The following is a 21,420-nucleotide window of genomic DNA, read 5'->3' on the forward strand; positions in this document are numbered from 1 at the left end:
CTGGGTTATGTTCATATATGGCACTAATATACATGGGTTGTTTGTTGAATGGGCTCAAGCAGTACTGACCCAAAGAAAAGAAGGTCCTTGTTTTAACCTGCAAAATATCTAAGAAAGTGACACGAAAATGCTGTGTAGTGACAAAGACATTAACAACAAAGACAACAAAGAGCAGTAAAACCACAGAAACCTTTTTCCCCACAATCCACACATGCCTATCAAAAGTACACGTGTGAAAATGTGAGTCAGTCAGATGTGGTGGGAGATGTAAAGATGCGATAGGTTTACCCAGTCAGTTTCGAATTGAAAAGATATACTGTAAAGTACAGCATGAAATAAAGTTACAATAATAATGTGAAAAAGAACATAAGATAAAACGCACAGCAGTACTGACAGCAAGCTTTAAGTGACACATTTAAAATGGGTGATAGAGGATCGTGTCAAAACACTGACGCGGATGAGCGAGCTCAAGACTTTTATTTTGAAATCTTCCTTAGTACGTACAGGAAGTAAACAAGTTTTATATCCTGTATGAGATTCTCCTGAACTTTTACTTCTGTATGTTTTGTTATTTTGTACTGTTGATAACTTCACGCCAGCTGGAGCTATGAGCGCCATTATTCCTCGCATAGAGCAGTTGTCTGCTAGAGTGGTTCGGGTTTTGGGCTGTAACCCGGGACCGATGACTCTGCAGGGAACCAACACTTACCTGGTCGGCACAGGCAAAAGGTGACTCTAGTCGAGCCAGTAGTGACGTTTATCATTTTCCCAAAAGGAAACATGAGTAAATGTGTTGTCTGTTTAGCTCATGTGTATTTGAAAGGGACTAGCTGGCCAAAAACTTGACACTCCTTTTCCGTGCAATGTCTTAGCTTGTAGAAATGGGCGCTAATGCCAAATTCCATTTAAAATCTTTTAACTTGAGCATTTTCGCGCTTCTGGATAATAAAGGTGACAGATGGAACAAAGCTGAAAGTGTGAAATTAATTGCCAGGGTCTTTTTGTTTCTTCGGCATATACTCAATATAATAAATAATAATAGTTTGGAGTAATATTTAACAAAAATAGTAGACTACATTTGCAGTGAAAAGGAGCGCTTAGTTCTCTGTAATGTGAATAAAACAGCTATAAAACAATAGCCAACTATAAGACAGAACAATGGAGTACTCATCGGTAGAGTTGGAATATATGAATATGCATAGTTACCTTTAAAACCCTTTGGGTGAATATATAATGAGCAATTATATTCCAGACGGGTGCTGATAGACACGGGGGAACCTGCTGTGCCTGAATACATCAGCAGCCTGAAACAGGCACTGAAGCAGTTCAGCACCAGCATCCAGGAGATCATCGTCACACACTGGCATCACGACCACACAGGTGGAGTAGAAGATATCTGCAGGGACATAACTGGTGAGCCCCTGAATGTGTGGGTATAGTTGGGTTACTTCACCGTTCAGCATTACTGTAATCGTGAAATCTATCTAAAAGCCACCTTCTAATGAAAAATCTGTTATTAGTTTAGTGAATCAAAAACTGCCTGTACTTTTTTGGCTTAGAGACTCAGTGAGTCAGTATTCATTTCTTAGGGTTTTTTTTATCTTGCAGGTTCTGAGGTCCGAGTCAGCAAACTGCCTCGCTCCAACAAAGCAAGAGAGACAGCAGGAAGCAAAGACTACAATTACCTAAAAGATGGAGATGTTGTTGAGACGGAGGGAGCCACACTCAAGTCAGTTCAGTTTTTACACGTTGTGAATTTATAAAAGAGCATTAAAAATACATCTGTCATAATATACACAGAAGAACAATAGCTCAAAGACTTTTTCAGGGTGAAAATATACAAACCAATATCATGAAATCTGCTGCAGTACCAACAAAAAATAAAATTTGTTAATATTCCTTTAGTTATGGTTATTATCATTCTGCACACTGACATGGCTTTTGTCTGAATCTACAATCAGACAATTGAGCAGAGAGCCATTTCTTTTTCCCAGAGTGCTTTTCACTCCGGGCCATACTGATGACCACATGGCCTTGGTGCTGGAGGAGGAGCGGGCTATCTTCTCTGGAGACTGCATCCTGGGCGAGGGCACGGCCGTGTTTGAAGACCTCTACGACTACATGAAATCTCTGCAAATCCTGCTGGACTCGGAGGCTGACCTCATCTACCCTGGTGAGCAAGGATACGCTGATGCTTGGCCCTCTGTTTTATTTCTTAAAAAACCCTCTGGATAATGTTTTTTTCCCCCCCCTCAACCTGTTTGCACACAATCACACAATGTGGTACATCATCACTACACCAGTGAGAAATGTATATTTTAATAAAAAAATGTAGGTAAGTCTAGTTTGATACACCATTCTGCAGATACCATGCTGTATCACAGATCATCGTCTCCATTATATTAGATAATGGTGAATTGTTTTTCCATATTTATTGCGAGGAGTGTTTCATGACATTGTTATAAGTTACTCTATGACTTCCACTTCTAAGATCCGCACCTATTCACTCACCGAAACGCCACGAATAATTCTTTTTTTATTTTTAAACCAGTGAATATTTACCTTATTTTCAAAATAGCTGCCAATAAATTGTCCGTTGATCGACTTTACTTGTTTCAGAGCTACCGGCTGTGCTTCTTTGAGTTCTGCCTCTCTGACGTGCATTCATTTAACAAAGTCTTTCCGATGACTGGAGAAAAAGCTTGCTGCTGCTGTTCTCTGTGCAGGCCACGGACCTGTGGTTCAGGATGCTGGCTCTAAGATCAGACACTACATCAGTCACAGGGACCAAAGAGAACAACAGATCCTGGCAGCCATTCAGGATGGAGCAGGAAAGCCTTTCAGTTCCATGGAGCTTGTCAAGATTGTGTACAAGGTCAGGAAAAACCTTCTTTTCCTTTGATGCTGTTTCCAGCTTGTTGTCAAAGGTAGACTGGGTAGACTTCTACCAGTAATTCTACCATCTTTGACCATGGAAGCAATCTAATCCCTTCTGATTACATTCTAAATGGGCTGGCACTGTTGTACTTGTCTGATCTTGTCGATGTTCACACTCATTGCAGAGCATTTGTTTCTGCTAATCAGATGATCAACAATATTACAAGAAATAGACTTAAAAAGAGAGAGATTAATAATAACTCGGAATTAAATGCAGAATTAAACGGTTTCTTGAAATGTTTCTGTTTTATTATTGGCTGCCTGTGAAGCACTTTTCTCAGCTCTGGTGGTTTAGCATGTGCTATACAATTGACTTTGACCTTGGCCTGATCCCATACAGACTGATCTGTTTTGAGGCTGGATCACAAAAAAATGACACTGAAACTTGTGTTGCTTTTCTCTCAGGACACACCTAAACACCTGCACCAAGCAGCTAATGTGAACCTGGTTCATCACTTAAAGAAGCTGGAGAAAGAAGGCAGAATCAGTCTGGGTATGGTCTCATTTACTTCCTTTACAAATAAGTTCCAGCAGATACTGTAATGATTTAAATATGATCCAACAAAATAGACGTATCTCACCATGTTGTTTTTTTTAATGCCTCAGCTCTGGCAGCAGCTCTTTGTTGCTGCTGGGAAATTTCTGCTCATTTGGTACAAAGGTTTGCTTGGACTCAAAGAAGGCCTGATTAGATTTTGGTGACCAAAGATCAAAGTCTTTGTGACTTCACATCCATCCTATTCTTTCGAACGTGATATATCAGGAATATCTAGGGAGGGAGGAACATGATTATATCAGAGATACGTGTTCTCTTAGACTCATAGATGAACTGATAAGAAATCAGTGGTCAAAGTTCAAGGTAACTGTGACCTCATGAAACCAATTTCTGTCCTGTAACTGATGAGTCTGAATAGACAGGTTGTAAACTTCAACATGCATGGTGAGCAGAGGTATACGACTGTGAGTTGGTAGTTTTAGTTACTATACTTTAGGACTGCAGGTTAATTATAACTGTGCTGCTGTCATTTAGAAAATTTGGCTGTGACACAAATGTAAACCTTTCTTTCCCGCAGTGAACGAATCTTCACAGAGCAGCAAATGGAAGAGCAATCTGTGACGTCCACTGACAGTGAGATGAAATGGAGCGTTGGGCTGGGATTTTCAAGATCAACAGCTAATGATTTTTGAATGCGAGATGATTGCTTTCAGCGCTATGTTTGTGCTGTACACCAGTGCTGATTGAGAAATGTTCTAGAGGAAAAATCTGTTGTATTAGTCACACCCGTTGCTTCAGATATTTCACAACTCAAAACACACAAGGCACAGAAAACAAAGGGACTCACCAGGACTGAGCTGCAGCCTGTGTTATAGTTAAACAAGGCTAAAATTTGCCTCAAGGTCAGCCGCCTGTGGCCGCATGAAGAATAACCTCATCCCCTAACACTCCCCCCCCCCCCCCCCCCCAATTAAAACTGCTTAACTGATTCTATGTCTTCTTTTTTTGAGTTGAGGCTGTTAAAGTGAGCTTTTTGTGTTGATTTAAAAATAATTGTCAGCATTGTCTTCCATTTAACAATACTTTCTTGTCATGTAAGTGGGATGAGTAGGATTTATACAGTATAAAATGAATGTACTGTACTTTATTTTACTGAGTTTTGTATATAATGAAGCCCAGAAAGTAAATAATCTCATAACATTTGTCATTGAGTTGTTATTTATGAGGCTGGCACTTCCCTATCACAGGTGTGTTATTGCAATATCTCAAGAAAGGTTTCATGTGGGTAAAAGGAAATTCATTGCTTAACTGTTCAGCTGTTTCTGGGTATAGAATTTTTTTATGCAGGCACTCGGTTAAGAAAGATTTGTCAAATAAAGCATAAAGTGTGTGTATGGGAATGGGAACTGGGGAAAATAAAACATTTTGGTGCTTTCCCAGACTGTTGACCGTGACACAATGAGAAATCTAAATAGTGATGTGTACAGAAATATATTTATATTTTATATCCAGCTGTTTTCTCCCTTTGCGAACTTTAAGCCGTCTGTCTTTTCAGTCATGTTAATGAATCTCTAAACTTTGCACTGGAAATGCTGCACACACACAGTCAGTCGCTAGGTGGCAGTATCTCTTAATTTTATGGCAAAATTCATCGTACCATGGTCAGTTACAATAATTTGCATTATAATTGTTCTAGTTTTTTAGAAACTTGTTTTAAAAAAATATTATATGTAAATATGCGTTGGAATACTGTGAAAAAAAAGGTTAAAATTAAACTGTGAGTGAATTATGTACATGGACCTCCATGTTTCCCTTTTCAACATTTTGCTCATTTGGGATTCAGTTGTGTCTTTACTGAAAATCTCTCACCTTACACTAAAAAAAACTACAGTGCATAACTAATGCAGGACATTTGATGGACACCTAACACCTATACGGTGTTTTGTGGACAGAAATATAATTGTAGGTTTAATTTGTGAAATACACTTTCATATATATAGGCCACTGTCAGAGCGTCTAAATCTTAGAACTGTATGAGCATGTTTATGGCATTCACTAAGTATTGGCAAAGGGAGAACATGTATTTAAGAGACTACAGGAAAATATTTTGTAAGTTACTAACTACACCCTACATACTATATCTGGAAGCAGCGGTGTCAAACAAGGGGGGCAGAACCAGCCTGCAAGAAAGAACCGATCTTGCTCACTGGATTGTTTGCAAAGTTTTAAAATTTCAGTCAAGTTATTCATAATTTCGCACTGCAATACCTGGTGAGTCACTGTCAACAAAGTTCTAATTATAGATTAAAATACTACAGCTGTTTAATTCCAAGAACTCTTACTTCATGTCACCTGTTCTGGTCTCAAACTTTAGGATTATGGGACTTTCTGAGTTGCATCAAAGATGGTGGAATTCCTAATCTGTTGACTATGACTGTGACGGCCGGTTGTTATCTTGTTTTATATTTTGGCCACCCCCATTTTTTATATTAATTTGTAATTTAGGTTATATTAACTTTCTGTTGTCTTATACAGCTGTTTAAATGCGCTTTATAAATACGTCTTAATTAATTATTTGCACATCTGCGTTAAACTGCAATGCACACGTAATACAACATATTGCTGAAACTGCGTTTTTAAAAGTATCATACGTCGTTCACCATTTGTTCTATAAATGTGAATGTTCCCATAACGAAAAAGAAAAAAGGGACTTTATATGGGTGTCTTATTTTGGTGGTTTACTTTTCTTTTATCGCAGTCAGAACTGACAAAACAAAAAGTCACAAACTATCTCACAAATAAAATAGAAATAAAAATTGCATTCAGGGCTTTTAGTTCAGTTTTCCCTTTGAATAACTAGCTGACGGGAGTTTGCGTGCACGAGTGAGGCTGAGAAAGGGCGAACTGCAGAGACACCCAGCTCTGCCGTGTGGTAATGAGATGAGTGGAGGTGGGGGTGGTGGCGGTGGAGACGGAGGAGGGGGGTCTACTGGTAAAGATAAACAGCCGAGCCGAGGAGCCTCTGAGCCAGATGAACATGGCGGCTCCGGTCCAGGACGCCGCTGCCGCTCCGTCCCGCTGACCGACATCTCCCCGACGACATCCCGCACGTCAGGCACCCACGGTCTCCCAAACTCTCAGGTAAGTTTCCCGTCATTCTCTTGACCCCCACTTCTCCCGTTAGTCCCACCTCCAAAAACACGTATTAACGTAAGGGCTCGTGCAAAGTGTCCACTAATTTAAATCGAGTTCTATACTAAAATGATGTGCATTTGTTGTTGTTGTTTCATGTTTTTTTGTTTTCCTTCATGGCGGTTCTACATTTTTATTGGGTAGTGAAAATATACCACAGGGTTAATTAGTTGATTACAGGAAATAACGTTATGTTCGTCCAGTATTTAAACGCGCAGGTCATTCATCCGTGTTCACGAACCGGGTCTGACGGCGAGTATACTTCGCTGTGTTTATCGGCCAAATCGGCTGATTGACAGCTATCACTACTGAAACGGGGTTTCGGGCGAAACTAGCTCGGTGGATAAAAATGCTAATTTCCGTTGGTAACCTGCCAAATCCACGACTAGGGTTCAAATGTTCGGCAGAAGAAGTGAACGCAGATTGGCTCTGCTGTTTGTTTAAGATGTTTAAGCAACCGTGTTACAACGGCACAAATATCCCAACCAGGACTTCGCCGTTTAACTTTTAACGGTTAGCTGTTTAAATCCCCTCTTCCTGATCGAGAGAAGCGACAACTGCTGGTTTATGTGAACCTCCGCTGTAGCCACAAGCGTTCAGTGCTCGCTTGTTGCTCCTGTTAAAGTTTCATGTAACCACCCATAATTAAACCCTCGTTGATCACAGATGGGTTTATCAGATTAAGACAGACATATAATTGTTTAACTGTGAACGTTTTATGATATTCTCACACTGGTTCATATCGCTTTGACTTCCTCAAGCAACTCAGGCGTCAAGCAAAACAAACGCAAGCATACACTTCCGGTTTGTAGTTTCAAAGTAAAACCAGAGACGCTCTAAAAGAGCTGTTCCACTTCCTATTACTAATCCCATTGAACAGAAATTGGCTGAAATTCTGCAGCGGGCCCACATAAATTATTTTATTTTTGGAAATACAGAACACAGATCTAATATTTGTTTAATGTTCAGACTTATAAAACAACTTTTATGTCCTTTTCTCATAAAAACACTTCTGTTAATACATGCTAAGTAATTGTTTAGAATTTGTGGCACTTTACCAAATTAAAACAAGTTGTTAAAAGCAAAGTCAACCCACAAGATACATTTTAAAGTGTGTACATGTAGCAGCTGGTTGTGGTGGTCTAACTGCCATCAGGAAATAAAATTTTCTGCTTTTGTTTCAAGTTTCAAGCCTGAAACTAACATATCAGCTACAGTGAAGCAGTTCACAGCCATGTACCCAAGTCCCTCAAATACTTATTTCACTATAATTAACCCATAAACAAAGACCATAATGGAAATGTTAGAAGAAAAAATGTTTAACCCATAGAAATTGCTGGGATACCTCTATAGGATGCTATCAGAGGTCCAGAGAGCTAGTGTTCTTCAATATATTAAAATTTCCATGTTTTTGTTGTTAATTCAGTTTAAAGATACAATTGTAGGTAGTTCATAACTTATGTTATTTCATGATGGTATAATTCCAGCATTTAGTAGAATGACGTCACAGTTTAAATGGCTGTTAATAATAGATTTTTAATAATTAAAAAACAAGTGTCTTTTCCTTTTCTTCCATCTAATTTGACAAAGTTTATCAGCTAGCTCTACTGTGTTGTGAGGGGATGCTTATCTCTCCAGAATGTGTTTTTTTTTTTCAGGTTTGAAGCTGCAAACAAACAATAATAAAAAGGCTAATTATCTGAAAGAACATGTTATTTCAAGTGATATTATCGTTTTAGTCCAGTGGGAATAGTCGTAGGTGAAAATCCATTAGAGACTGGTAGATGGATAGAAACTACTGACATTATTATCGTCATCATTTTTTTTAATGTATTTAAAGTCATAACAGGCTATACTCTGTAAAGATGGGAGGACGTCTGCTGGTTTGTCAAGAAGGGCGTTGTGTGATTTGAGACCAGGCGTTTAGGAAATGAGGGATATTTACATCAAACTTGCGTCTTTTTTTCACGATATATGATCCTTGAGAGTGCTTTCACTTTTGCTTTTCCTTTGTTATATGTGTATGCTGTTAAAAGCCAATTTGCAAAGCAAAAGCCAAATGATTTGCACTTTAGAGTGGCCAAGTTTGAGATATTACAATCATCCCTCTTATATATTCAGCAGATTGCTCCTTTTTGGACTACATAGCATGTGTATGTATGCTAACAGGACAGCATAGAATGAGGAGTGCGGCTGTGACAAAAACATGTCGTGCAGGTTTACGCTGAAAATAAACACTCACAGCCCAGAACGTATTGTCTTGCAGTGAGGTGGGCCTTTTTAAATGCAGGCATAAGAATTTGTCTTTATTTGCTGTTGTGCTGGTTTCTCTGTGTTTGCTATTGTGCAGGTATCTTACTACAGGAAACCTGACAGTTTGCCTACGTGACAGGTGCCATCTGATTCCTCTGGAAATGTTATCTTTGAGGGCTGGGCTTATGATTTTTTTTTGGGCTCTTTTAGGCTTATTTGCTCTTCCCGGCACCCAAAACTGAACTTTGAAAGGGATTGCAACATGTAGGCCAAGTGTTCAGGTTCTGTTTAACCCTTCTTTTTGTACCTTTTTTCTCTCTAAGGGGTTAAGAGGCATTATGCTATTTATGCATAGAAACAGTTAGGCAGCACAAAATACTGTGCATGCTTTGTTTTAGTCAGGGATTCACCTCTATCTGTTTGCTCTGTGTTTTTGTAACATTTTCATTACAGTTACAGAGTAGTGTCTTGTCTGATTAAATTCTAGCACATTACAATACAATGTTCAATGCCAAAACTACCTTATAGTGCTGCAGCAAAGTGCAGGAATGTACTTAAGTCCAAGATCTTAACACAAATTTGGCAGCCTGCCCAATGAGGGATCCTTAGTGGCTTGAATTCACTAAACCACATGAGGGCTCAAATAATGTCCTGACCAATGACGGCAGCAGCAGGAGAAGGAGGAAGGGCAAGGCTTGACTGTGCATTTCTCCTCAGTTTGTTTTCTATGACGTTTTATCCTGGGACAGCAAGGAAATAGATTCACACATTTAAATCATAGCCATCAATCCCTGATGTTATCCTGGTCTTGGATTTAAAATAAATCTAGTCCTAATTTAATGTGAGTGAATTAAATCAGATATAGACGTGAAAGTAGTGACAGACTATAAAATAAACATGCCAAAATTGTAGCTGTAGCAAATTCAGGTGGTGAGCACTGGGTTCCGTATCTACTTAAGAGCAAACGTTGCCTTCAGTGTTTCTCACCCACAAGCTGATATTGTTAATTTGGGAATGATTTAGGGGGGTATTTAAATACCAGCACAACTGGTTCATCTGTACATCTACTAGTATTTACCAAGGGGTGTATGTGTGGGTGTGTGCATGCTTGTCGACTTATCTGTGTTTGTTTATGTCTGTCTCCTCTCTCTGCCACCAACTTATCAGACACACTCTGCCCCTGGCTTTCTGTCACGTAGCAGAGACAGTCGCCTTCCAGGTCTGATCCTCCTGAGACCAAGTGCTCTAATTAACCACACACACACACACACACACACACACACACACACACACACACACACACACACGTCACTGACTCCCCTGAAAGCTTCCTGTGGTGCCTGAAAACCATAATCACTGTAATATTCCCTCAGCAAAATGAATCTGCAGGATATTGTTACAGTATCTGATGATAACATACGTTTTACTTCTAAATCAAAGTGCATTGACTTGCAGATTTGAATACAAATTATCTCCTTAAACATTACTGAATAATAGGAAGTAACATAAAAGAGTCTTAGAATAGACTTCATATATGAGCGTTTAAAAGGTCAGACGATGTATTGGCTCATGCGCATTTTTTAAGTTATCTTGAATAAGTAAGAGACGATGCTTTAGATTGCAAAATGTTTAAGGCAGCCTATTTTGTACAATCTTTGTAATTGTTACACAGTTTCTAAATTAGTTCTTTCTTATCGTGCTAGATGTGACATACGCCAATACTTTATATCTGCGATAAGCTAATATCAGCTGATATCAGCTAGCCAATTCACTGGTTTTTATCATCTCTGTTGACACATTCAGTAGGTTATTTAACAAAGTTCTCCTTTTATTTATTTTTGTCCAACCATATTATTTTATTTGACCTTAATGTAAACAGTGAAAAGCCTTGATAAGGGTACTATATAAACCAGTGCAAAATGGAGAGCTGTAGTGAAAAATAGGTCTCCTTTTCCTTCTACAGCATTTGGCAGTATGTAGTGATATGGCTTTGTTCTGCAACATTCAGATACAGTGCATACACGATGGGAGCAGCAGCACCCTGACAATAGACATAACACTGATTGATGCAGGTATTGTAGATTCCACACTGACAAGTATATGAAGGCCTTCCTCGGCCTGAGTGACAAGAAGTCATGTAAAAAAGGATGCTTTTGGGTCCATGCTTACTGGTTCCATATGAATTAAGAGGGTAAATAGCAGCCAGATGCTGCTAATAAAATATGCTTCATTTTAGGTGTTTAGCACAATGCTGGAATTTCCCAGTGCTCAGAGAAACTGCAAGAAACACAAGGGCTACATCCTAGACTCTGCAGGCGTCAGTTAGCATGTTAAATCCTAAAGTACAAGGCCTGCATAGAGCCCTGTGAAAACTATATTTTTCACATGAGTGTTCATTAACGTGCCTGCCTTTGGGACCATTTGGGCTTTCATGTAAGAGACTGCACTATCGATTACCCATGCGTCTTTGAGGCTAATTTCTATAAAAGTATAACCCTTCTCTGTGGTGTTTGCAGATCTCCAGATAGATAATGTAGTATGATCCCTACATAACTTTCTGGTTGTGGCTTCCATGAACTATGACATCACCTTTACTCATTTATAGTGGCATTTGACGTGTGGGCCAGCCATTTTCCAAATGAAAAGTTTCTTAACTCCAAAAAATAAAAAAAATAAAAAATTGTTTCATCACTGATGGACTGAAAAAGCAATCATGGAGGTTTTTCAGTTTTGGGTAGACTATCTCAACTTTCTCAACTAAATTATTTCCACAGTTTCCCTCAGTGCCATCTGGAAATTTCTGTGCTCCTGCACTGAAAAATTGTTTTCTATTCCTATTCTATTTTGGATGCATGGGTCAGCATGTGTCGCAGTTTGAATGAACAATGACTAATGTGTCAACCACAATAGCGGCTTAATACAGACTCAAAGTTTTTTGGTCTACCACCTGTTTATTTTAAAAGGCTAATACTTCTAAAGGCTAGATGTGTTTAATAATTTGCCACGATTATGATTTAAAGGACTTAAAGTTTCAGATACATCAAAACATTTGAATCATATTTTTAAAATGTGATCATATTTTATCCTAATGACAGGAGCTGAGAGAACTGAGGAGAGGAGCTCTAATACAACAACAGCAACACATCATTGCTCAGATACTAGCCAAGGCGAAGCACTTGTAGCTATTCTTGCAAAAAGTATACATACTTATTATAGATATACTGGAAACACTTGTTTTGTTTTTTGTTTGTTTTTTCTCGCGGTTATAGTAAAACCATGAGACCTAAGGCATGCTATGAGGCATCTGAAAGTTAAGGATAGTTGTACAAAGAAAAGCTGTTCTTGGGAGATGCAGAGCAACGGCTGAAAAATTCTTGTTATTGTTAGGGGAGCAAGTCAGTCTGTTGCTTATGACTCAAATATGATCTTAATTCGAAATTCAGACAAAGAATAGATTGCAGCAAAAACCACAAGTATTTTGTAATTTCTTGACATGGTGACTGCACACAACAACAGGAGGGGCTTTCATTCATATTCCCTTATTTACCGTATGTGTACCTAAAATAAAATACTCGTGGACTGGAAAGTTTGATCAGTCATCGTCATCATAAATCACCAATGTGTTTCTTCGAAAAATTTTAAAAGACTCTACTGTACTTTGACATATGATAAGATGATACTTATCATATGTCAAATAAGTATCATATATCATGATACTTGTGACTGTGGCCATGATTATAAGACAGTGTGGTCAACACCATTAAGAAGCATTAAGAATTATTTAGTTAATTAATAATTGTTTGTATTGTAAATGATTACATCAAAACCTGACGTAAGCTCAGACCGCCTACAATTTAAATGAAATCTTTTTGTTTGTCATGTATCTGAATGATAGGAAGTCTTTTAGACTCATCCAATACTATTGTTTTTTAATTTGTGCATACTTAGATTTATACTTGCTAAAGCCTCATATTTGCTTCAGCTAAATCTTGGAATCACTTCAAAAATGTAGCCCTTTCCCCTTGTTGTTGGTATATGATAGTGCTATCATAGTACTCATTTTAGTACTGTAAGCTACAGTGTTAGCCAGGGCACAGTTGTGGAAGTTTACATGTATTCATGATGGTAACTTGAGGCTTTTTATGACTTTTCTGAACGGTTCTTTGTCTGTTTCAAGATTTTTTTATTCAGCATACACCTTTGCCAACTTTAAAAATTAGAATTGGGTCCACAAGTTTAAATTTATTTTGGATTTTGTCTGGTTTAAACATGGTCAAAAGTACACATACAGGCACATACAAATATAAACATGCATACATAAAACATTTTTAATCAGTTGTGCTGAAGGTTCTCTAATGTCTTTTAAGTTGACTACAACTGCTAGTTTCTCTTTGGCAGCATAAGAAAACATTTGTTTGACACAACTCACTGGTTCAACCAATATAGAACAATGAAAAAGTCTAAGGAACTCAGTGAGGTTCTAAGAAGGAGAACTGTAGATTTATTCAAGTGTTTCCAAACGCAGATTCTGGGATGATCGGTTCAAATAATTTACGTAAATGCAAGTGGTTCTGATATGCCACCACTTTGCCGATGTCGGGAAAAAGACCTAAACTGTTGACCTCAGATGAGAGGGAGGATGTTCAGAAACATTTTAGGATTCAGCAAGGTTCAAACCTGCCTGGGTAGAGAGGGTGCAGGGCAAAAAAAGAAACCACTGCTCCAAAATCAACACCTTCAACTGCAGCTGTACATGGACAAGCCAAATGTTCTTCCAATGATACATTGCACAAAGGGCATGCAATACTGAAGAAGGAGGACTAGCTCAAAATTAATCAATTTCACCTCAAATCAGCTGCTAGATGGTGGAAACTTCGGTGGTCCAATAGGACAATGATCCCAAACACATAAGAACTGGTTTTGGAATGGATAAAGGAGGCTGATGTTGGGCTTCTGGAATGGCCTTCCCAAAGCCCTGACATTAACTCGATTGTAAATTTGTGGACTATGCTTAAAAGCCAGTACTTTAATGAACCCTTTAGATCTGTTTTTTTGCAGTGGTTTTGACAACTGATTTAAGAATAGCAAAGAGAGCAATCAGTAATGCTTACCACTTAAAATACACTTTTGTTGAGGCTCTTTCAAACTTGGGATGAATGAATAGCATCTCAGGCAAGATTTATGTTTCTATTTTTATTTTTTCTTAGATTCATTATTGACTAATTTGGGAAATATGCCTAAATCCAAATGAATACTGTAATTTGAACTAATAAATGTGGAAAGATTTGTCCTTCTAAACACAGTTTTCCATCACCAGTTTACTCTTAGATTTAATTTGAAAGTGGTATTTAAAGTGGCAGAAAAAAGTCTTAAAAGTCTTCAGTTTGACTTGCTTAAACCACATATGCTACAGTGAGACAGTGAAAGTCAAATTTTAAAACTAGCAAGTATCAAGACACCTTCTGGCAGATACATTTACAGTCATTTTTTTCTCATTTTTTTTTATAAACACTGAAGACTGCAGCTGGCTATGAAAGCGCAGCATGCAGCCTCACATGATTTGAGTTTCTGGCTTTGAATTCACTCTCTCTCAGCTGTTGTGTTGTCGTGGCAGAAAGTCTTAGTTTTACAGTAAACGTCTGTTGCATATAAGGGATACATATAGCAGATTAAAGTGCTTAAACAAAGCAATAAACCAGCATGTTGCCACTCAGCTGAGGAGCAGGCTGCAAAGCTAACTTGCCTTCCTATGTGCAAACCATATGGAAAGCTGTGCAGGGTTGAAGCAGTAGACCCGTGAGCCAAGTGTAGCAGGTTGCATAACAAGTGCTAATTTGGTTAGCTGGAGCTGATGGCGGCTGTAATTCTCCAGCACTATGACAGCAGAGCTGTGTTACAGAGAGAGAGAGAGAGAGAGAGAGAGAGACTCCACAGGCTTCCAGCTGGATAATACAAGCTAATAGCATAACAGGCTTTTGCAGAACAAACGCAGGCCATGGCCAGAGCTAATTGTGTTGTTCATCACAGCCTTTTGGTGACAGACCATTGCTGCAAAGATGACAGTAAAGAGGTTAAGCAGCACTATGGCCAAAATGCATATTATGGCTTGATTAAGTCCATTCTGATGTCCATTTGTTACTCCGATCCTATTCTCACCATGAGACTCTGGAGATGAATCAAAGTCACGTAATGACAAGTTATTAAATTCAGGAAATAACTGAAAAATTTTAAAAGTTTATAAATATCCTTTTGTCCACATGTGATCAAAGAGAGGTCATCAAAGCTGAGCTTCTTGTGTTTTGGTTTAGCATCACATCTGTGGCTGAGAGAGAATAATTAGATTAAGAGTAAAAGCAGATGACAGGGCTGCTTTTGAAAAACTTGTCATTTTTAAGAGTTACTTAAGTCATTTGTGGCTTAAGGGTAATTTTTGTGCAGTCTTAAGATGAATGATTGAGCAGAATTTGTAATTAGTTGACATGCTAACCTCCCTGAATGACTGTGGGTGCTTTTGTTCATATTCACAAATTAGTCATATGTTTCACATAACATTATAAGACATGGGCGGAATCTCACAGTTTCACAAGAAATTTGATGCATAATTGTGAACATTGCAAATTGCAGATGGGCTGTTTTTGCACATCTTATATGGGATTATATATTTTGCGTTACTGGCCAGGATTATCAGCCTATGCGTCTAACTTGTGTAATGTGTTAGACGCATAGGCTGTATACTGTAAACCAGCTCTGAGCTCGGTGTAGCTGTGGATGTCTGTGTTACCATAGAGCTGCTTAGTAACAGAAATTAATCACAGTCAGGAAGTAGGCCGTCTCTCTGTGTGGCTCTCATTGACTTTCTGTAGCTCCCTCTCACTCTTCCCTCTCTCTATCTAACAGACACTCAGTGTGTGTGTGTGTGTGTGTGTGTGTGTGTGTGTGTGTGTGTGTGTGTGTGTGTGTGTGTGAATGTGTGCATGTCAGTGTGTATGTGCGTGCTTGGTTACCACAATGTCTATTATGCAAATAATTAACAGTGTAACCCTCCATTGCTAACTACAAAGTTTGGTCTTTACACAATTGCCATGACTCTGTAGGTGCAAATATGTGTTTCTTTGTTTTTGCTGAAAGCAAAGTTCAAGTCACTTTGGGGGCCCATTGTTTATTTTTTTAAAACAGCCTTTAGAAATTATTTGCATGTTCTTTCCTTTGAGAAAAGGCTGTTTCCGAAAGGGAGAAAACAGTCCAACTGGTTAATCTGTATTTTACTGGTGCTTCAGTGTGCATCTTACTGTCTTGGTTTGTTCTACTTGAGGTCCTGGGTAAAATGACTGACAAAAATGTACCCTTTGCAGTACCTAAGTTTGCAGTGCACAAAGTGGGCTGGGTGACAGCCACAGGATTTTTCTGTCATCGTGCATGTGCGCAGGAAGAACATTTGTGCTTGCATGTGTGCTTGTGCAATTCACAAAGGAGTTGGGTAGAGATCAGCTGTCCATCTTTCCTCCACAGACACTGACACACTCTGATGCACACACAAACTGACAAATGCACACACACGCACAGCTATCTCAGTGGTGGCAGGTGCATGTTAAAGTGCAGTGTGGTTTGAGTGTGCTGTGTCCAACTGACTGAGAATGCTGCTGCCACACGCACACGCACACGCACACACACACACACACACACACACACACACACACACACACACACACACACACACACACACACACACACACACTAAGTAACAGTGAACAAATCGGGGGGAAGAGCAAGCAGATGTTTCAGATTTGGCCACTGACCAAAAAAAATAACTTCTTCTTTTTAGTACTTTTCATTTGGTGTTCTTGATTACAGTAACTACACACACACACACACACACACACACCACAAGCATGCAACACATTACCACTGTGCTAACGATCTCGATTTGGTAGGTTTGACTCTTCCATTTATTTCATCTATTTTAACTTGTTAAACTTTCAAGCTGCAACATATTGCATTATACACATCATAATGTTTTTAAAACTGGTTGGTCAACCCTGTCCATGCCCACAGTGAGCAATGCATGCGGATACCGAGTACTGATACCAGTTAAATGACTGGACTGTATTCTTTTACTACGAGGAAGCAATTGGGAATTGCTCTTTTATCTGCAAGGCAATGTCAGGCTTGGCTTTCGCTTTCCAGACTTTGTAAAACAAATTGTAACAGGCTTATTAAGTCTAGTAATAAATGACAAGACAACCAAGATGAATTCAATCTAAAATAAAAGTAAAAAGTGTGTATGTTATTCGCCTAATCTTTTTTGCACTAGTTTCATTTCAGCTCAGATTTAGAATCTTCCCTGCCCACAGCTTTCATTTCATACTAGTTTCTCCTTTCGCTGCTCTCAGTCTCGCCGTGAGTGCACCTACACACAAACACAGATGCACATGCACACATGTGTTTACATGGAGCTGACAAGAGGCAGGCGAGGTGAAATAATATTAATCAAGTTGACAAAATGTGTTATGTTAATGTATGTGAAATAAATATTTCCCAATAAGTGTTAGACTGAACATTGCAAGAGGGAGAGTGCAAGAGCAAGTGAGAGAGAGCTATGTTAGCTCTCCTGCTAGCAGTGCATTGCTACTGATTCATACTTTATTAAACACACAACAACATAGGCTTGAATTGCATAGATTGGCCCAGCTGTCAGCTTTTTGAGTCCGGATCAGTCTGATATTGGATCAGTACATCCCTGTGGCCGCATCAGCCTTTATTCCTATTTTGTGACATATTCTTTTGTTTGATGCTTCACATTATGTCTCTAAGGGAAAACAAGTTTCAGCTTCCTGCATCGAACGCTGAATTTGTTTAAACATAAGTACGTGAATGTTCATAGCCCCAAACCTCAGTATTAGTGAAATTATATTTATAACTTATTTACTACTATGTCAGAAGTGGAAAAGAACAAAGTCACAGTAACAGTTCTTGTCAAGGACTTTTGGTAAAGATGTACAGAAAATTATGGAAAAATACTGAACGCTTCACTTCTACAGTCGGAGGATTTTGCAGGTCTGTTATGCTGTTGCACTGGACGTGTCGCTTCTGTGTTGAATTCTTAGGGCACGAGATGGTAAATCGTCACTCAAACCCACAGTGTGGGGTTTTCCTTTAATTTGCCATCCCTTTTAACACTGAGGGGGGAAGAGGATGTGATTCAACACAGAGAGTATGTGATGCATAATAGTTCCTGAAAAAAATGAGTTTTTACTTGATTACAACAGATATATATGTGAGGGAGGGTGACTGAAATCCAGTAAACAGGTAGGCTCTTTCTGTCTTTCCACAGCAGCAGGACATGTGACCTACACTTTGGACTTTACACACACGCACATAGTTGTCTGCAACATGAAAATGAAAGGGCACGCTGTAAAATGGTTCTGAAATATCTGATCGTTAGGGAGGGATTTAAGTAGATTTCCACTACACTTCAGCTGTTCAAATAAAAGGAGACCAGTTGTTTCATAAAATAGGATGTTTCTTGAATATGAACCAAAGCCAGTGGGAACTCGATGAACCTGGAGCAGCACCATACTGTTCCAGGTCAACCTCACGGTGTGAAAAAGGCCTCCGAGCTCTCGGAATCTTCCTCCCAGGCAGGGTCATTGTCTGGGAAAAGCTGCAGGTATCCTTGTTATTGTGGGCAGGAGTGCGATTTCCAGCATAACTGGTGGGTGATGATTAAGGTTAAATTCTGCTAAATGATTTTACCCTGTAAAAGACGGCAGCATATTTAGCAAGCACACACTCTTACACATTTGATCTAGGCGTGCCCTGCATCTGTACTTGATGATGGGTTGACTCTTGTGGTAAAATGAAGTGATGTGTCTCACTTAAGTGTGTCTCATGCCTGGAAAGTGATAATTATTCATGCACTTTAGCAACTCAATATGATGTCAAAAAACGTTCACTCAGTACTTACGGGAATGTCTCATCAGTGTTTGTGTTTGTATGCCTTTATTGTTTAATATTAAAGTTACATTACTAGTTTTGGGAAGTTCTCATCCTGTGAAAATACGCTTTATGTTTCTGAGAAAATAACCTGATGATGTCACTGGGGTTGTTATACCTGTGAGCCTGGAGACTAAACATTATTTTATAAACACTGGATTTTGAAAGACACATCTCCGTTTACATCTTCATAGTCACACAAAATACATTGACGTATGCTAATTTGCGCTATGAGAATGATCCAGTGTCTTAAGAGCTTCATCTGTATTAGGGATAAAAAGCTTCGCCAACTTGGCTAATGTTGCGTTGATTTTTGGCCATTTCCAGTTTCTTACAATTTTTCTCAGTTTGTGCCTAAGCTGTTCATTATACATGCAATAATTCATTGTCCACGTGTCTGTATTTCTACGAACAAGATGACATGCATACATTTTATGGTCCTTCAATCTGGGATCCTGTTTTCAAAGTATTACATAGTAATAGACACAGTAAACATAGTAATAAAAGGCTGAAAGAAATGTTATTAACGAAAAAACTATTTTTAAAAGACAAGCAAAGAAACAAAGATTGTGCAGATTCTAGGATCAGCTGTCAGACACATTGCTATTTAAGAAATCTGTTTCGGCCCAACCTTTCAAACACAAACTTAACATTTATCTTTGTTTTTGTTTCATGTGTCTCACAGAGATAACTGAATGATGTTGCCATATCTTTATGGATGTTTACCCATGATGCTTTGCAAATCAGGTAAGCAGAATCTTTATGTTAAGATAGTGTTTTGCTGTATTACAATAGGATGCAATACAAATATAGCATATATCAGTACATATATATGTTAAATTACAATGCAAGTGATACAGAAAAAAAATTTATTTAGGGATGCAGTGGAGTTCAACATGCAGATGCACAGATTCTATAAAACACTGAATTTTATTTGAGTTTTTTTTGGTTTGTATGTTTGGTTTTGTGCTAAGGGAAGCAAATCTCTGTTTTAACAACACAACTGGCCTGTGTTTCACCCCTTCATCACACCATCCAACATCATTTATCCGGTGCAAAACTGGGGCGTTACATCAGATATATTGACCACTGACCAAGTTAAATTCCTACTTACTTGCCAATATACTGACATTAGCAGTGATGATATTGGCCAGTGACAATGGTAGACCATTGTACTGTAACGGCACTCTTGTTTGATTTTCTATAACCAAATATAATTAAATAGCATATTGCATGGCCAAATATCAGTGCCATGGCATCGGGAAAAGTACATTTGCAGGAGAAGTTCAAAGGTCATTCCTCAGTCAGTGTATTTGTGATGGAGTTCAAGTCCTTTAAGATTAGATTCAAGTTTATTCGTTGTGCTACACATGTACCCTTCAACCGGACTTAAGGGTACTTTCACAGCACTATAACAGGACTACTCATCCACTTTTGCACGTCAGAGTATAATCGCCTTCTAACACGGCAACTTGCAGAGTAGAAAATGCAAAAAAAGAAAACAAAACCCCAAAGTTTTCAGTTTCACAGCACTCATCATTCTGCCACTGTGAGCTTAAACTTTAAGCTCTTAAAAAAAACAACCATCTGAACATTTGGTTGGGATCATTAAAACTTAAAACATGAAACTAAACCAAAAGGAGCATCACTGGATCAAAGGTAAGGAACACCGTCAGACATTATTTACAGCAGTTCATAGAAACCACAACAGCTCATAAAGCAAAACAGGGACATCCTGACATAAGAACATGGAAAGTGAAAACACAGAAGGACCGTATGTTTTAAGCGAGGGTGACAGTTAACCTAGCAATTTTTGTGCGAGTATGGGGTAGCTGTATGTGTGCGCAAAGCTCTTAGAGCTTTAGCCATTTGTAAAATTACCTCTTAGTGTGTGTTTGTCTCTTTTTTCTGTGACTCATTTCACTTGTGTGTGTGTCTGTGTTTTTGCCATCTCCCTTCATGTAGGGCTTATTATACAAGCAGGGACAATGCTTATTATGCAAGTGCTGAATGTAATAGTCTTTCTCTGTCACTCACTGGCTTCACTGTTTCTGACAGACATCTCTTTCTGCTTCAGTTTTGAAAGTTGTGCGCAAGTTTGAATAATAGAAAATGTATGTATGTATTTATTTTTTTGTTCTTCTTGTTCGCCAAAAATAGACAGAAATATTCAGGCACCCGTAAATTCTGACAGCACTCACATTTCTCATTTTGCCAAATATTTGCAGTTTTTTGAACATCTGCATGTAAGCATTGCAAGTTTGTGAAAAGTGTTGCAACTAGTGATAAAGTAACACATTTTGTACTTTGACTGTTTTGTAACAAATGTCATAGACGGTAATGATTAGTGTATTTTTTTAAAATAATAAAAGCCATCCAGAATTACAGAACAATAGGCCATGTAAATCATCCAGTGCCTAGAACGATTGTGAGCGAGAGGAGGGAGGAGTGTGTTCCTGTGTTGTGGGAGGAGACAGGGAGGAGTGTGTGTATGTGTGTGTTTCTACGTGATGGGGGGAGGGGAAAACAAGCGAGAGAGGGGGAGAGAG

General features: G+C 38.7%; 2 protein-coding genes across 5 annotated transcripts in view; both read left to right on the forward strand.

Annotated features, from left to right (window-relative positions):
- The first annotated feature begins 530 nt into the window (after positions 1-530).
- On the forward strand, positions 531-4,354 carry lactb2 (lactamase, beta 2). Its single transcript, XM_085378261.1, has 7 exons — positions 531-729; positions 1,253-1,413; positions 1,609-1,729; positions 1,995-2,173; positions 2,727-2,875; positions 3,343-3,430; positions 4,011-4,354. The coding sequence occupies exons 1-7, from the start codon at positions 608-610 to the stop codon at positions 4,052-4,054; spliced, it is 864 nt and encodes a 287-aa protein (XP_085234387.1). The 5' UTR covers positions 531-607; the 3' UTR covers positions 4,055-4,354.
- Positions 4,355-6,446: 2,092 nt separating this feature from the next.
- The window catches only part of LOC146612973 (nuclear receptor coactivator 2-like), a 52,356-nt gene continuing 37,382 nt past the window's right edge, over positions 6,447-21,420 (forward strand). For 3 of the 4 annotated variants that reach the window (XM_085377021.1, XM_085377025.1, XM_085377024.1), the window contains exons 1-2: positions 6,447-6,574; positions 19,557-19,618. The gene's annotated coding sequence lies outside the window, so the exon portion shown is untranslated. The remainder of the gene's footprint in view (positions 6,575-19,556; positions 19,619-21,420) is intronic. The other variant, XM_085377023.1, reaches the window with a different exon arrangement.

The sequence above is a fragment of the Diplotaxodon limnothrissa genome, linkage group LG18 (genome assembly GCF_057381915.1).
Source record: "Diplotaxodon limnothrissa isolate DT_005_m linkage group LG18, D_limnothrissa_male_GT1.1, whole genome shotgun sequence".
NCBI lineage: Eukaryota > Metazoa > Chordata > Actinopteri > Cichliformes > Cichlidae > Diplotaxodon > Diplotaxodon limnothrissa.